We start from the raw sequence: 11,949 nt of genomic DNA on the forward strand, positions 1-11,949 counted from the left end.
TGGTTAAATCAACGTTGTTTCCATGTCACTTCAATGAAATTATGTTGAACCAACATGGAATAGATGTTCAATTCACATCTGTTCCCAGTGGGTTGTTCCCTACATGTTCTCCAACATTCCCATAAATGCTATATAATTAATTAGTTGGAGACGATCCAACTAAGTTTGGCTTGTTAGCAGATTAAGTATATACACAATAAGTGGTTTCTATAGAATGATATGTATCCTTAAAGAGTAAGCATTTGGGGGAAGGTGGGCAGTGGGGAGGAGGGGGGGCAGGATGCAGGGTTGCTCAATCAATGGTCTAAGTTTGCAGGTGGGGGAGAAAGAAACTTGTAATTGTGGGAAGAAGGATGGGTGGTTGGTGGGTAGGGCGGAGGAAGGATGGGTGGCAGAAAGGGCGGAGGAAGGATGGGTGGCGGGTAGGGAGGAGGAAGGATGGGTGGCAGGTAGGGCGGAGGAAGGATGGGTGGCAGAAAGGGCGGAGGAAGGATGGGTGGCGGGGGCGGAGGGAGGAGGAGGAAGGATGGGTGGCGGGTAGGGGATGGGTGGCGGGGGAAGGATGGGTGGCGGGTAGGGGCGGAGGAAGGATGGGTGGCGGAGGAGGAGGATGGGTGGCGGGTAGGGAGGAGGAAGGATGGGTGGCGGGTAGGGCGGAGGAAGGATGGGTGGCGGGTAGGGGCGGAGGAAGGATGGGTGGCGGGTAGGGCGGAGGAAGGATGGGTGGCGGGTAGGGAGGAGGAAGGATGGGTGGCGGGTAGGGCGGAGGAAGGATGGGTGGCGGGTAGAGGTGAGGGAGGATAGGTGGTTGGCGGGTAGGGCAGAGGAAGGATGGGTGGCGGGTAGGGAGGAGGAAGGATGGGTGGCGGGTAGGGCGGAGGAAGGATGGGTGGCGGGTAGAGGTGAGGGAGGATAGGTGGTTGGCGGGTAGGGCAGAGGAAAGATGGGTGGCGGGTAGGGCGGAGGAAGGATGGGTGGCGGGTAGGGCGGAGGAAGGATGGGTGGCGGGTAGGGCGGAGGAAGGATGGGTGGCGGGTAGGGCGGAGGAAGGATGGGTGGCGGGTAGGGAGGAGGAAGGATGGGTGGCGGGTAGAGGGGAGGGAGGATGGTGGTTGGCGGGTAGGGCGGAGGAAGGATGGGTGGCGGGTAGGGAGGAGGAAGGATGGGTGGCGGGTAGGGCGGAGGAAGGATGGGTGGCGGGTAGGGCGGAGGAAGGATGGGTGGCGGGTAGGGCGGAGGAAGGATGGGTGGCGGGTGGGGCGGAGGTGGGTGGCGGGTAGGGCGGAGGATAGGTGGTTGGCGGGTAGGGCAGAGGAAGGATGGGTGGCGGGTAGGGAGGTGGCGGGTAGGAGGAAGGATGGGTGGCGGGTAGGGCGGAGGAAGGATGGGTGGCGGGTAGGGCGGAGGTGGGTGGCGGGTAGGGAGGATGGGTGGCGGGTAGGGAGGTGGTTGGCGGGTAGGGCAGAGGAAAGATGGGTGGCGGGTAGGGCGGAGGAAGGATGGGTGGCGGGTAGGGGAGGAAGGATGGGTGGCGGGTAGGGGCGGAGGAAGGATGGGTGGCGGAGGAGGAAGGATGGGTGGCGGGTAGGGCGGAGGAAGGATGGGTGGCGGGTAGGGGCGGAGGAAGGATGAGTGGCGGGTAGGGAGGAGGAAGGATGGGTGGCGGGTAGGGTAGATGGTGAGGGAGGATGGGTGGTTGGCGGGTAGGGCGGAGGAAGGATGGGTGGCGGGTAGGGAGGAGGAAGGATGGGTGGCGGGTAGAGGTGAGGGAGGATGGGTGGTTGGCGGGTGGGTGGCGGGTAGGGCGGAGGAAGGATGGGTGGCGGGTAGGGCGGAGGAAGGATGGGTGGCGGGTAGGGGTGAGGGAGGATAGGTGGTTGGCGGGTAGGGCAGAGGAAGGATGGGTGGCGGGTAGGGAGGAGGAAGGATGGGTGGCGGGTAGGGCGGAGGAAGGATGGGTGGCGGGTAGAGGTGAGGGAGGATAGGTGGTTGGCGGGTAGGGCAGAGGAAAGATGGGTGGCGGGTAGGGCGGAGGAAGGATGGGTGGCGGGTAGGGCGGAGGAAGGATGGGTGGCGGGTAGGGCGGAGGAAGGATGGGTGGCGGGTAGGACAGAGGAAGGATGGGTGGCGGGTAGGACGGAGGAAGGATGGGTGGCGGGTAGAGGTGAGGGAGGATGGGTGGCGGGTATGGAGGAGGAAGGATGGGTGGCGGGTAGAGGTGAGGGAGGATGGGTGGTTGGCGGGTAGGGCGGAGGAAGGATGGGTGGCGGGTAGGGCAGAGGAAGGATGGGTGGCGGGTAGGGCGGAGGAAGGATGGGTGGCGGGTAGAGGTGAGGGAGGATGGGTGGCGGGTAGAGGTGAGGGAGGGTAAGTGGTGGGTGGACAGCCAGGAGGGATCTCACTATCTTCCTGGCGGGTGGAAGCTGGAGAGTGGGTGTTGGGTTGGAATTGGAAGGGAAGGAAAGGGAAGGAAGGTGTTCTTATGGTCTTCCACAATGTTTTTATTTTTCATGCATGCTATGATTAAATTGTACCATTTGAAACATAAAACAACGTACCAAACCTTGCCTTTGTACAGTACCAGTACACCTACACATTCAAGGGTTTTTCTTTATTTTTACTACTTTCTACAAATCCTAAGTCCATAATATGGCAAGGACAGCTCAAATAAGCGAAGAGAAACGACAGTACATCATTACTTTAAGACATGAAGGTCAGTCAATCTGAAAAATTTCAAGAACATTGAAAGTTTCTTCAAGTGCAGTCGCAAAAATCATCAAGCGCTATAATGAAACTGGCTCTCATGAGGACCGCCACAGGAAAGGAAGGCCCAGAATTACCTCTGCTGCACAGGATAAATTCATTAGAGTTAACTGCACCTCAGATTGCAGCCAAAATAAGTTCTTCACAGAGTTCAAGTAATAGACACATCTCAACATCAACTGTTCAGAGGAGACTGCGTGAATCAAACATTCATGGTTCAATTGCTGCAAAGAAACCACTCCTAAAGAACCCCAATAAGAACAAGAGACTTGCTGGGCCAAGAAACATGAGCAATGGACATTAGACCGGTGGAAATCTGTCCTTTGGTCTGATGAGTCCAAATTTGAGACCGTTGGTTCCAACCTCTGTGTCTTTGTGAGACACAGAGTAGGTGAACGGATGATCTCCGCATGTGTAGTTGCCACCGTGAAGCATGGAGGAGGTGTGATGGTGCTTTGCTGCTGACACTGTCTGTGCATACGTCATCCCATCTGGTTTGTCCTTAGTCCCACTATCATTTGTTTTTCAACAGGATAATGACCCAACACACCTCCAGGCTATGGAGGGCTATTTTACCAAGAAGGAGAGTGATGGAGTGCTGCATCAGATGACCTGGGCTCCCCAATCATCCGACCTCAACCTGATTTGAGAACATTTTGGGGTGAGTTGGACTGCAGAGTGAAGGAAAAGCAGCCAACAAGTGCTCAGCATATGTGGGAACTCCTTCAAGACAGCTGGAAAAGCATTCCAGGTGAAGCTGGTTAAGAGAATGCCAAGAGTGTGCAAAGTTGCCATCAAGGCAAAGGTTGGCTACTTTGAACAATTAAACATTTGTTTTAACACTTTTTGGTTACTAGATGATTCCATATGTGTTATTTCATATTTTTGATGTCTTCATTATTATTCTACAATGTAGAAATAGTCTAAATAAAGACAAGCCCTTGAATGAGTAGGTGTGCCCACAATGTTGACTGGTACTGTATACTCTGATGTTTGCATATGAATTACTGAGGTAAAGAGACAGTATATCTTTCAAACATAAGCTGTCAGACTATTATTATATGTACATTTTGTACATTTCTCCCTTGGGGAACATGGAATTGTCTGCCAAGACATTCCTCAATGTATAGGCTATCCTTTTGCTGGTTTTGCTGATGGAATTGAGAGATATTTGCCAGAGGGGGGACATTATCATCAAGTAAGTGGTATTTATATTGTCATCTAGATCCAGGTGCTTCTGTAAACTGTGTTTTCAGTGCTACTGTAGCATCCTTTTATGGCCCCACACAGATTGGTTGTGAAATTCAGATGTACATGCAATGTAATACCAACGCATATCCCAACGTATATCCCAAAGGTGGAGAGGACACTCTATTCTCAACATCCGTTGTAATAAGTCCATACACACACGCAGAGAGATTTGTTAGGGCAACAGTGCAGTCTTTCCCAACTACGGTCCTCGAGTACCCTCAACAGTACATATTTTAGTTGTGGCCCCTGACGAGCACACCTGATTCTAATTGTAATTTAATCATCAAGCCCTTGACCATTTGAATCAGGTGTTTTTTTGTCACTAAAACAAAAATGTGTGCTGTTGGGGCTATTCAAGGATCAGAGTTGGGTAACACTAGCCTAGTGGTTAGAGTGTTGGGCCATTAACCAAAAGGTCACTGGTTCAAATCCCCAAGGTAAAAATCTGTACAGTAGATGTGCCCTTGAGTAAGGAACTGAGCACTGTACAGAAAGCTGCTGTAGGTCACTACAGAGTACTGACTCTGTCGAGGAACCAGTGGCTAATTGCGGTGAGTTCCAAAAGTATTGGGACAGTCACACATTGTTTGGGCTCTGTACTCCAGCACTTTCAATTTGAAATGGTGCAGACTGTCAGCTTTTAATTTGAGGGTATTTTCATCCATATCGAGTGAACTGTTCAGAAATTACAGCACTTTGTACATAGTTCCCCCCCCCCATTTTAGGGGACCAAATGTATTGGGACAAATTCACTTGTGTATTAAAGTAGTCAAAAGTTTAGCATTTGGTCCCATATTCCTAACACTCAAGGATTACATCAAATTTGTGACTCTACGAACTTTTGGGTTGCATTTGTTGTTTGTTTTGATTGCGTTTCAGACTATTTTGTGCCCAATAGAAATGAATGGTAAATAATGTGTGTCCTTTTGAGTTACTTTTATGTAAATAAGAACATAATAGTTTTCTAAACACTTCTACATTAATGTGGATGCTACCATGATTATGGATAGTCCTGAATGTCATACACCCCCCAAAATGCAGGACAGAGAAAAAATTAATTAATAATCCCTGTCCCAATACTTTTGGAGTTCACTGCAGATCTCTCTCTCACACACACACACACACACACACACACACACACACACACACACACACACACACACACACACACACACACACACACACACACACACACACACACACACACACACACACACACACACACAACAAAAAAAACAATAAGCTAGTTAGTTTCTTTGTGACATTTTGTAAAATATTTTAGTTTTGCCAGAACCATTGCACAACTGTTTTTGAGCACACACACTCATCAAAACATTGGTTGTCCAGTTCTGTCAAACTTGTCGTAAATCTGAATTCCAACACCAATGTGTATGGACGGGGTCTATGGAAGTGTACTACAGCCATGCAGAGAGGTCTGGACCTTTATGGCACAGAACATAAGGTAATGTGCTTGTCCTGCCATACTGCTGGCTCAATCTCAGCTCTTTGAATGGGCTGTGAAAAGTGTGCAGAATAATTATAGAAAGAACCACAGTCCATCTCAAATTATCAATGTTTTATTAAGTCAATGGTGAGAATGAAATAAAGCCACAGGTAATAGATCCTGCATATATTTTCCTGATAGATAGCTCTAAAGCTCACCATCTCCTTGTCCTTCTCTAAACCAACAAAAGCAGTTCCACATTAGGCCTGAGGTCCCAGGTGATTCAGCCTGGAGCACCATACCTGGGGATATCTACTGCTTCCCTCCCTCTCCGGGCTCAGAGCTGAGATGGGAGAACCAGAGGAAGGCAGCAGTGGAGGAACACCCTTGTCGAACCCCAGGCCCAGAACAGGCTTCTGGCAGACCTTGAAAGACATAACTCCTGAATGGGAGTGGACCTGAGGTTTACGGCTGAGCTGCTCTACCCAATTACACAGGAATTGGAGAGACTAAACAAAACACAGTGGAGTTTTTACTATGCCACTGGGGGCTGTGTGTGTGTTTGAGGGGGAGGGTGGGAGTCGAGGAAAGTGGGCGGAAAGAGGGGCGAAGGAGAGGAGCGACCAGGGTGGGCTTGGGACACGCTATTCCCCTCTCTCTTTCATCACTCCTGTCAGACAAACCACCCAGGTACAGCACTTTTACTGTATAGACGCACGCATGGTCTCTGTTGCTTTACAGTCTGAGTGGCTCATGGAGGTGGAGAACAAACAACTGGAGAAATGTTGTCTAACTGCCACCTTGTTTCACCTTTACAATGTATGCATGTGGCAGTGTATATATAGAGTACCAGTCAAAAGTTTGGACACACCTACTCATTCAAGGGTTTTTCTTTATTTTTACTATTTTCTACATTGTAGAGTAATAGTGAACATATCAAAACTATGAACCAACACTTGAATGAAACATGTACTAACCAAAAAATTGTTAAACAAATCAAAATATATTTTCTATTTTAGATTCTTCAAAGTAGCCACCCTTTGCCTTGAAGACAGCTTTGCACACTCTTGGCATTCTCTCAACCAGATTTATGAGGAATGCTTTTCCAACCATCTTGAATGAGTTCCCACATATGTTGAGCACTTGTTGGCTGCTTTTCCTTCACTCTGCGGTCCAACCCATCCCAAACCATCTCAATTGAGTTGAGGTCGGGTGATTGTGAAGGCCAGGTCATATGATGCAGCACTCCATCATTCTCCTTGGGCAAATAGCCCTTACAAAGCCTGGAGGTGTGTTTTGGGTCATTCTCCTGTTGAAAAACAAATGATAGTCGCACTAAGTGCAAACCAGATGGGATGGTGTATCGCTGCAGAATGCTGTGGTAGCCATGCTGGTTAAGTGTGCCTTGAATTCTAAATATATCACAGACAGTGTCACCAGCAAAGCCATCACTCCTCCTCCATGCTTCACGGTGGGAAACGTCATGCAGAGATCATCTGTTCACCTACTCTGCGTCTCACAAAGACACAGCGGTTGGAACCAAAAACCTCAAATTTGGACTCATCAGACCAAAGGACAGATTTGCACTGGTCTAATGTCCATTACTCGTGTTTCTTGGCCAAAGCAAGTCTCTTCTTATTAGTGTCCTTTAGGAGTGGTTTCTTTGCAGCAATTTGACCATGAATGCCTGATTCACACAGTCTCGTCTGAGGAGTTGATGTTGAGATATGTCTGTTACTTGAACTCTGTGAAGCATTTATTTGGGCTGCAATTTCTGAGGCTGGTAACTCCAACTTATACTCTGGGACTTCCTTTCCTGTGTTGGCCCTCATGAGAGCCAGTTTCATCATAGCGCTGGATGGTTTTTGTGACTGCACTTGAAAAAACTTTCAAAGCTCTTGAAATGTTCTGCATTGAATGTCCTTCATGTCTTAAAATAATGATGGACTGTCATTTGAGCTGTTTTTGACATAATATGGACTTGGCTGCAATTTCTGAGGCTGGCAACTCTAACGAACTTATCCTCTGCAGCAGAGATAACTATGGGTCTTCCTTTCCTGTGACGGTCCTCCTGAGAGACAGTTTCATCATAGTATTTTGTGGTTTTTGCAACTGCACTTGAAGAAACTTTCAAAGCCCTTGAAATTTTCCAGAATGACTGACCATCTTGTCCTAAAGTATTGGACTGTCAGTTAAATTTTTTGACACTTTTTTGGTTACTACATGATTCCATATTTGCTAATTCATAGTTTTGATGTCTTTACTATTATTCTACAATGTAGAAATTTTAGTGGCCTTTTGTCTCCAGCACAATGTGCACTTGTGTCGTGATCATGCTGTTTAATCAGCTTCTTGATATGCCACACCTGTCAGGTGGATGGATTATCTTGGCAAATGAAAAATGCTCACTACCAGGAATGTCAACAACCTTGTGCACACAATTTGAGAGAAATAAGCTTTTTGTGCGTATGGAACATTTCTGAGATCTTTTATTTCAGCTCATGAAACATGGGACCAACACTTTACATGTTGCGTTTTATATTTTTATTCAGTACAATTATAGCTGAAATGTGTGAAGGTATTTCCTCATTCTCTCCTGTAATTTTCCCCTTTACTTCCTGGTATATTCCAATCATTTCTTTCAGTTTATGAAACAGTAAAATATCAAAGTAGAGACAGAATCTAATATTTTATTATATATTTACATGACAACGCAGGGATATGGATATCCCTGTTTGATCTTATACAAGACATCATAAAATACGACACAAAAGAGGAACATACGTTCCAAGGAGAAAAACAAATGAAGAGAATGTGCTTTGGGAATATAGGTATGAAAGGGAGTCAACGGCAGAGCAGAAAGATTACGGTACAATAAATAGCAACATATCAAAGGGAAGCATTAACGTGCCTTATTGTTGATAGATCATTCTGATTCTTGGAAAATGTAGCAATCAACCACTGACAATATATTACAACTTAAATCCGGTGTACTGACAAAACTTAATCACACAGTATATTACACAGACACACTGTCACCGGTTCTACCAGAGAGGTAAGGGAACAGCTTCATCATCCACAGTGACAGATCAATAACACGAAAACAAACATCAAAAACAATCTTAAAGTAATGTATATACACAAACATCAGAACATGTAGTTTCTGTGCGGTGCTTCCAACGAGCAAAAGTCTGCTTGGTCGATTTCCAGATGCACCAGGAGAGGCGGAGGAGGAAAAGGCACGAGTCTATAGGGAATGAGACAACTAGAGGGTTTGATGAATGTCTCCTCTGTTCTGATACATGGTTTTTCAATTAGAAGCCAACAGTCAGACCACAACAGAGAGCATTGGGATAAACAGACAGGTTGGCAGGGCGCATTAAGAATGTTTTGTTCAAGTGAAACTCTCAGAACAAGGTACATTATGTACAGAGGTGTGTTACATTTTTTCGGTTTTATTTACTTTCTGCTTTGAACTTTGACATTGCGTTGAATGCAATCTTGTGGGTAGGAAAAAGGATAAACGATTTAAATTAAAAATAAATGTATGTGTGTGTGTGTGCAATTGTCCTCAAAGCACCCCTATCCCTCTCCCCCTGGTCTACTGAATGGCGGGGAACTCTTTGAGAATGTCACAGGTGTTCTTAGTGATGACCTCTCTGAGCTTCCGTACCCGGCGTGTGTTCGACGCTCCCACATAGCTGTCCGCCTGCAGCACGGCCATGCCGTCCCTCACGTCTCCCATGACGATGACCTGACCTTCGCTGATGTTGGGACATTGGCAGTTCCAGTCCATGTTGGTGAAGGTCACCTCCAGAGGCTCCTTGCCAAAGAACCGGAGGCCCATCTTCTCATCCTTCAGGATCTCCTCCACTGTGACTAGGGCTTGGCCCGAGTCCCTCTCCTCCATCAGTCCAGACAACCTCCCCAGGATCACAAAGTCACTCTTACAGAAGCTGGTCACCATCTTGCCTCTGGGTTTACAGGTTTTACAGTGGTGGTTCTTAGGGAAGGGGCACATCTCCTCACAGGCCTCTCTGGACTCAAAGTTGTTGTCGTTGCCACTGCAGCCTCCGTAGATGAAGGACTGGCACTGCCTCTGGCTGCTGCTGTAGGCCCATCGGGGCTCGTAGGCCTTACAGGGACCCTGCAGGCTGGGCAGGCCACAGGGGGAAGACACCTCCGGACCACAGCACAACATACACATCTCATACGTCTCAAATGGTTTCCTGTTGCTGTTACAGCTGCCATGGGTGAAGGAAAAGCAACTGTTCCTTTTAGGCTCATAGTACCAGCTCACCCTTTCCTTTCCACCACACTCCTCCACCGTGTCAGGGGGCCTCTGGCACTCCTCGGCCGGGCAGCGGGTCATGTTCCTGGGCTCTTCTCTCCTCAGGGGATCCCTGGGCACCACGGTGAGGGCATGGTGGGCATGGGCCGAGCCAGAGGGGTTGTTTGCAGTACAGGTGTAGACACCAGAGTCCTGAGGCTGGGCGTTGTAGATCACCAGCTGGCCAATGTTGGTGACCACCACATTCCCCCTCACATGATTGGGTCTCATCACAACCCTCTCCCTTCCATCTCCCTCCACCTGGTGCTTTTGCCAGCTAATCTCGGGCCGCGGGTGCCCCGTGACGTCACACAGGAAGCTGGCCGTGTCTCCCACGGTAACCAACTGTTGTGATGAGCTGCTGGCCATGACTGGCGGCTGGGGTTCCGTCAGGAGTGGGGGCGTCTCCTGGAGGGGGGCTGTGGTTGGTCGGAGGGTGGTCTCCAGGGGCAACGGGGGGCTGGTGTTGGGCCAGGTGAGGTGGAAGCGACAGGTGACCACAGAGAGGGCGATGCCCTTGGAGCAGGCCTCAGCATCCATGTAGCACTTGTTGTAGTAGGTCATGCCGTCGGAGGCGCAGGTGAAATGAGGTTCTCTCTCACAGCGGTCCCTGCACTTACACACAGGCTGGCCTTCCCAGATGTCACACTGAGAGCCCTGCTGGGTGCACATGAAGCTGGCACAGGTGGCTTCTTTGGGCATGCCCACTGGACCCTTTTTCCCATTAACGTCCATGTAACGTGCCGCCACGCAGCTCTGGTTTCCACATACGTTGGGACAACACTTCTCAAACTTCTCACACTCCTGTAGGGAGAGGGGAGGGATTAAAAGGATTGGTTACGGTAGAATTTTACATGTTAGAGAAGCAATTGTAAAAAAAAAAGATGTATTAAAATGATTAGATTAATAATTTAATGTTTATTCTCATTTAATACAAAAGCAGATGTTGAGTGACAAATTGTAATGCACTTTTTGAATTATACATAATATAGAATTACAAATTACTCATATTCTATCATGAATTCATTATTTTAAAACCTATAATTTAACAGCTTGAATTAAAACAATGTTATTTCTCACTGAGTAGAGTAGGACGTGATGACAGGGAACACTCACCTGGTCAGATTCGCACTCCCGCATGCAGGTACTCATGGCGTCTACCCAAAGGTTGGGGTTCATCTCGTTGGGGCAGATGCCGGCATGGGAATAGGCTACTCCGGCTACAGACATGGCCCTGACCCGCTGGTCCAACCACAGAACCAGGCACTGCCCCAACAAGAACCAGATCCACCGGGGAAACAGCATCCACCACATCGCCAGCGTGTACCAGTTTCAAAGAAAATTTAGAGAGAAAAATGTTGTAGCCTATTTATTGATGCAAAAATATAGATTTTTCAATGTCTCCGCCGATTATTGAGGTTTGAAATTCAAAGTTCAAAAGATTTAAAACAAGTCTCCAGTAACCTACAAGTTAAATAGAGTGAAATTAATCTGTCGAGTTCTTGTTCGATCAGGTATCTGAAGTCTTTAGAGATGAAGATGCTCTATTTATACTTCAGAACTTTGCTCCAAAATATCCAATCGGCTTCTTCCCAGGCGATCTCCTGACCACATAACTCGCCCTTGCTCGCAAGTGACAGTTATGAATTGCTTGTGAGATGTTGAAAGAGTGGTAAAGCTGGGCTGGGACTGGCGGGGCACCTGTCTGTTAGAAGGATTGAGCTGGTATCCCCATTTAACCCAGTATGCGCCTTGTATGCACCGGGATACAGACTTGCGCACTGGAGGAAAAAAGACGCACGAGTTACTTGGAGAGATTGAAACTGTAGGCCTACTTCAATAATCTTAACAACAATCCACTCTGTGAAAAATGTATTTTCTAAATAAAATACATTTTGTTGATACGTTTTGCAGACTATTGGTTCCTTGCGTGTGACTGCTTTTGATGAGTTTTGATGACAGGCAGCCTAAGTCTACATTAAACTACTGTCATCCCCTCTAACCGTTAATGCCAATACTTCTGCGATATTTGAATAGTCAATTATTTTGTATAAAATTATTAGGGGACGAATTAGTTTTCATTTGGATAACAATTACTGTCAATGTGCAATTATGACCTTAGTGTAAATTATCCATTTGAATACAGAACAAATTGACATAC

The 11,949-nt window shown here is 47.6% G+C and overlaps 2 protein-coding genes across 2 annotated transcripts; both read right to left on the reverse strand.

The window, feature by feature from the left end:
* Positions 1 to 207: 207 nt before the first annotated feature.
* On the reverse strand, positions 208 to 5,895 carry LOC127911470 (uncharacterized). Its single transcript, XM_052478430.1, has 2 exons — positions 5,761 to 5,895; positions 208 to 2,409 (listed from the first exon to the last, which is right to left on the reverse strand). The coding sequence occupies exons 1-2, from the start codon at positions 5,893 to 5,895 to the stop codon at positions 208 to 210; spliced, it is 2,337 nt and encodes a 778-aa protein (XP_052334390.1).
* A 2,233-nt stretch (positions 5,896 to 8,128) lies between these two features.
* On the reverse strand, positions 8,129 to 11,445 carry LOC118357380 (WAP, Kazal, immunoglobulin, Kunitz and NTR domain-containing protein 2-like). The gene is made up of 2 exons (XM_035734414.2): positions 10,905 to 11,445; positions 8,129 to 10,592 (listed from the first exon to the last, which is right to left on the reverse strand). The coding sequence occupies exons 1-2, from the start codon at positions 11,100 to 11,102 to the stop codon at positions 9,060 to 9,062; spliced, it is 1,731 nt and encodes a 576-aa protein (XP_035590307.1). The 5' UTR covers positions 11,103 to 11,445; the 3' UTR covers positions 8,129 to 9,059.
* Positions 11,446 to 11,949: the final 504 nt, after the last annotated feature.

The sequence above is a fragment of the Oncorhynchus keta genome, chromosome 24, assembly GCF_023373465.1.
Source record: "Oncorhynchus keta strain PuntledgeMale-10-30-2019 chromosome 24, Oket_V2, whole genome shotgun sequence".
NCBI classification, from domain to species: Eukaryota; Metazoa; Chordata; class Actinopteri; order Salmoniformes; family Salmonidae; genus Oncorhynchus; species Oncorhynchus keta.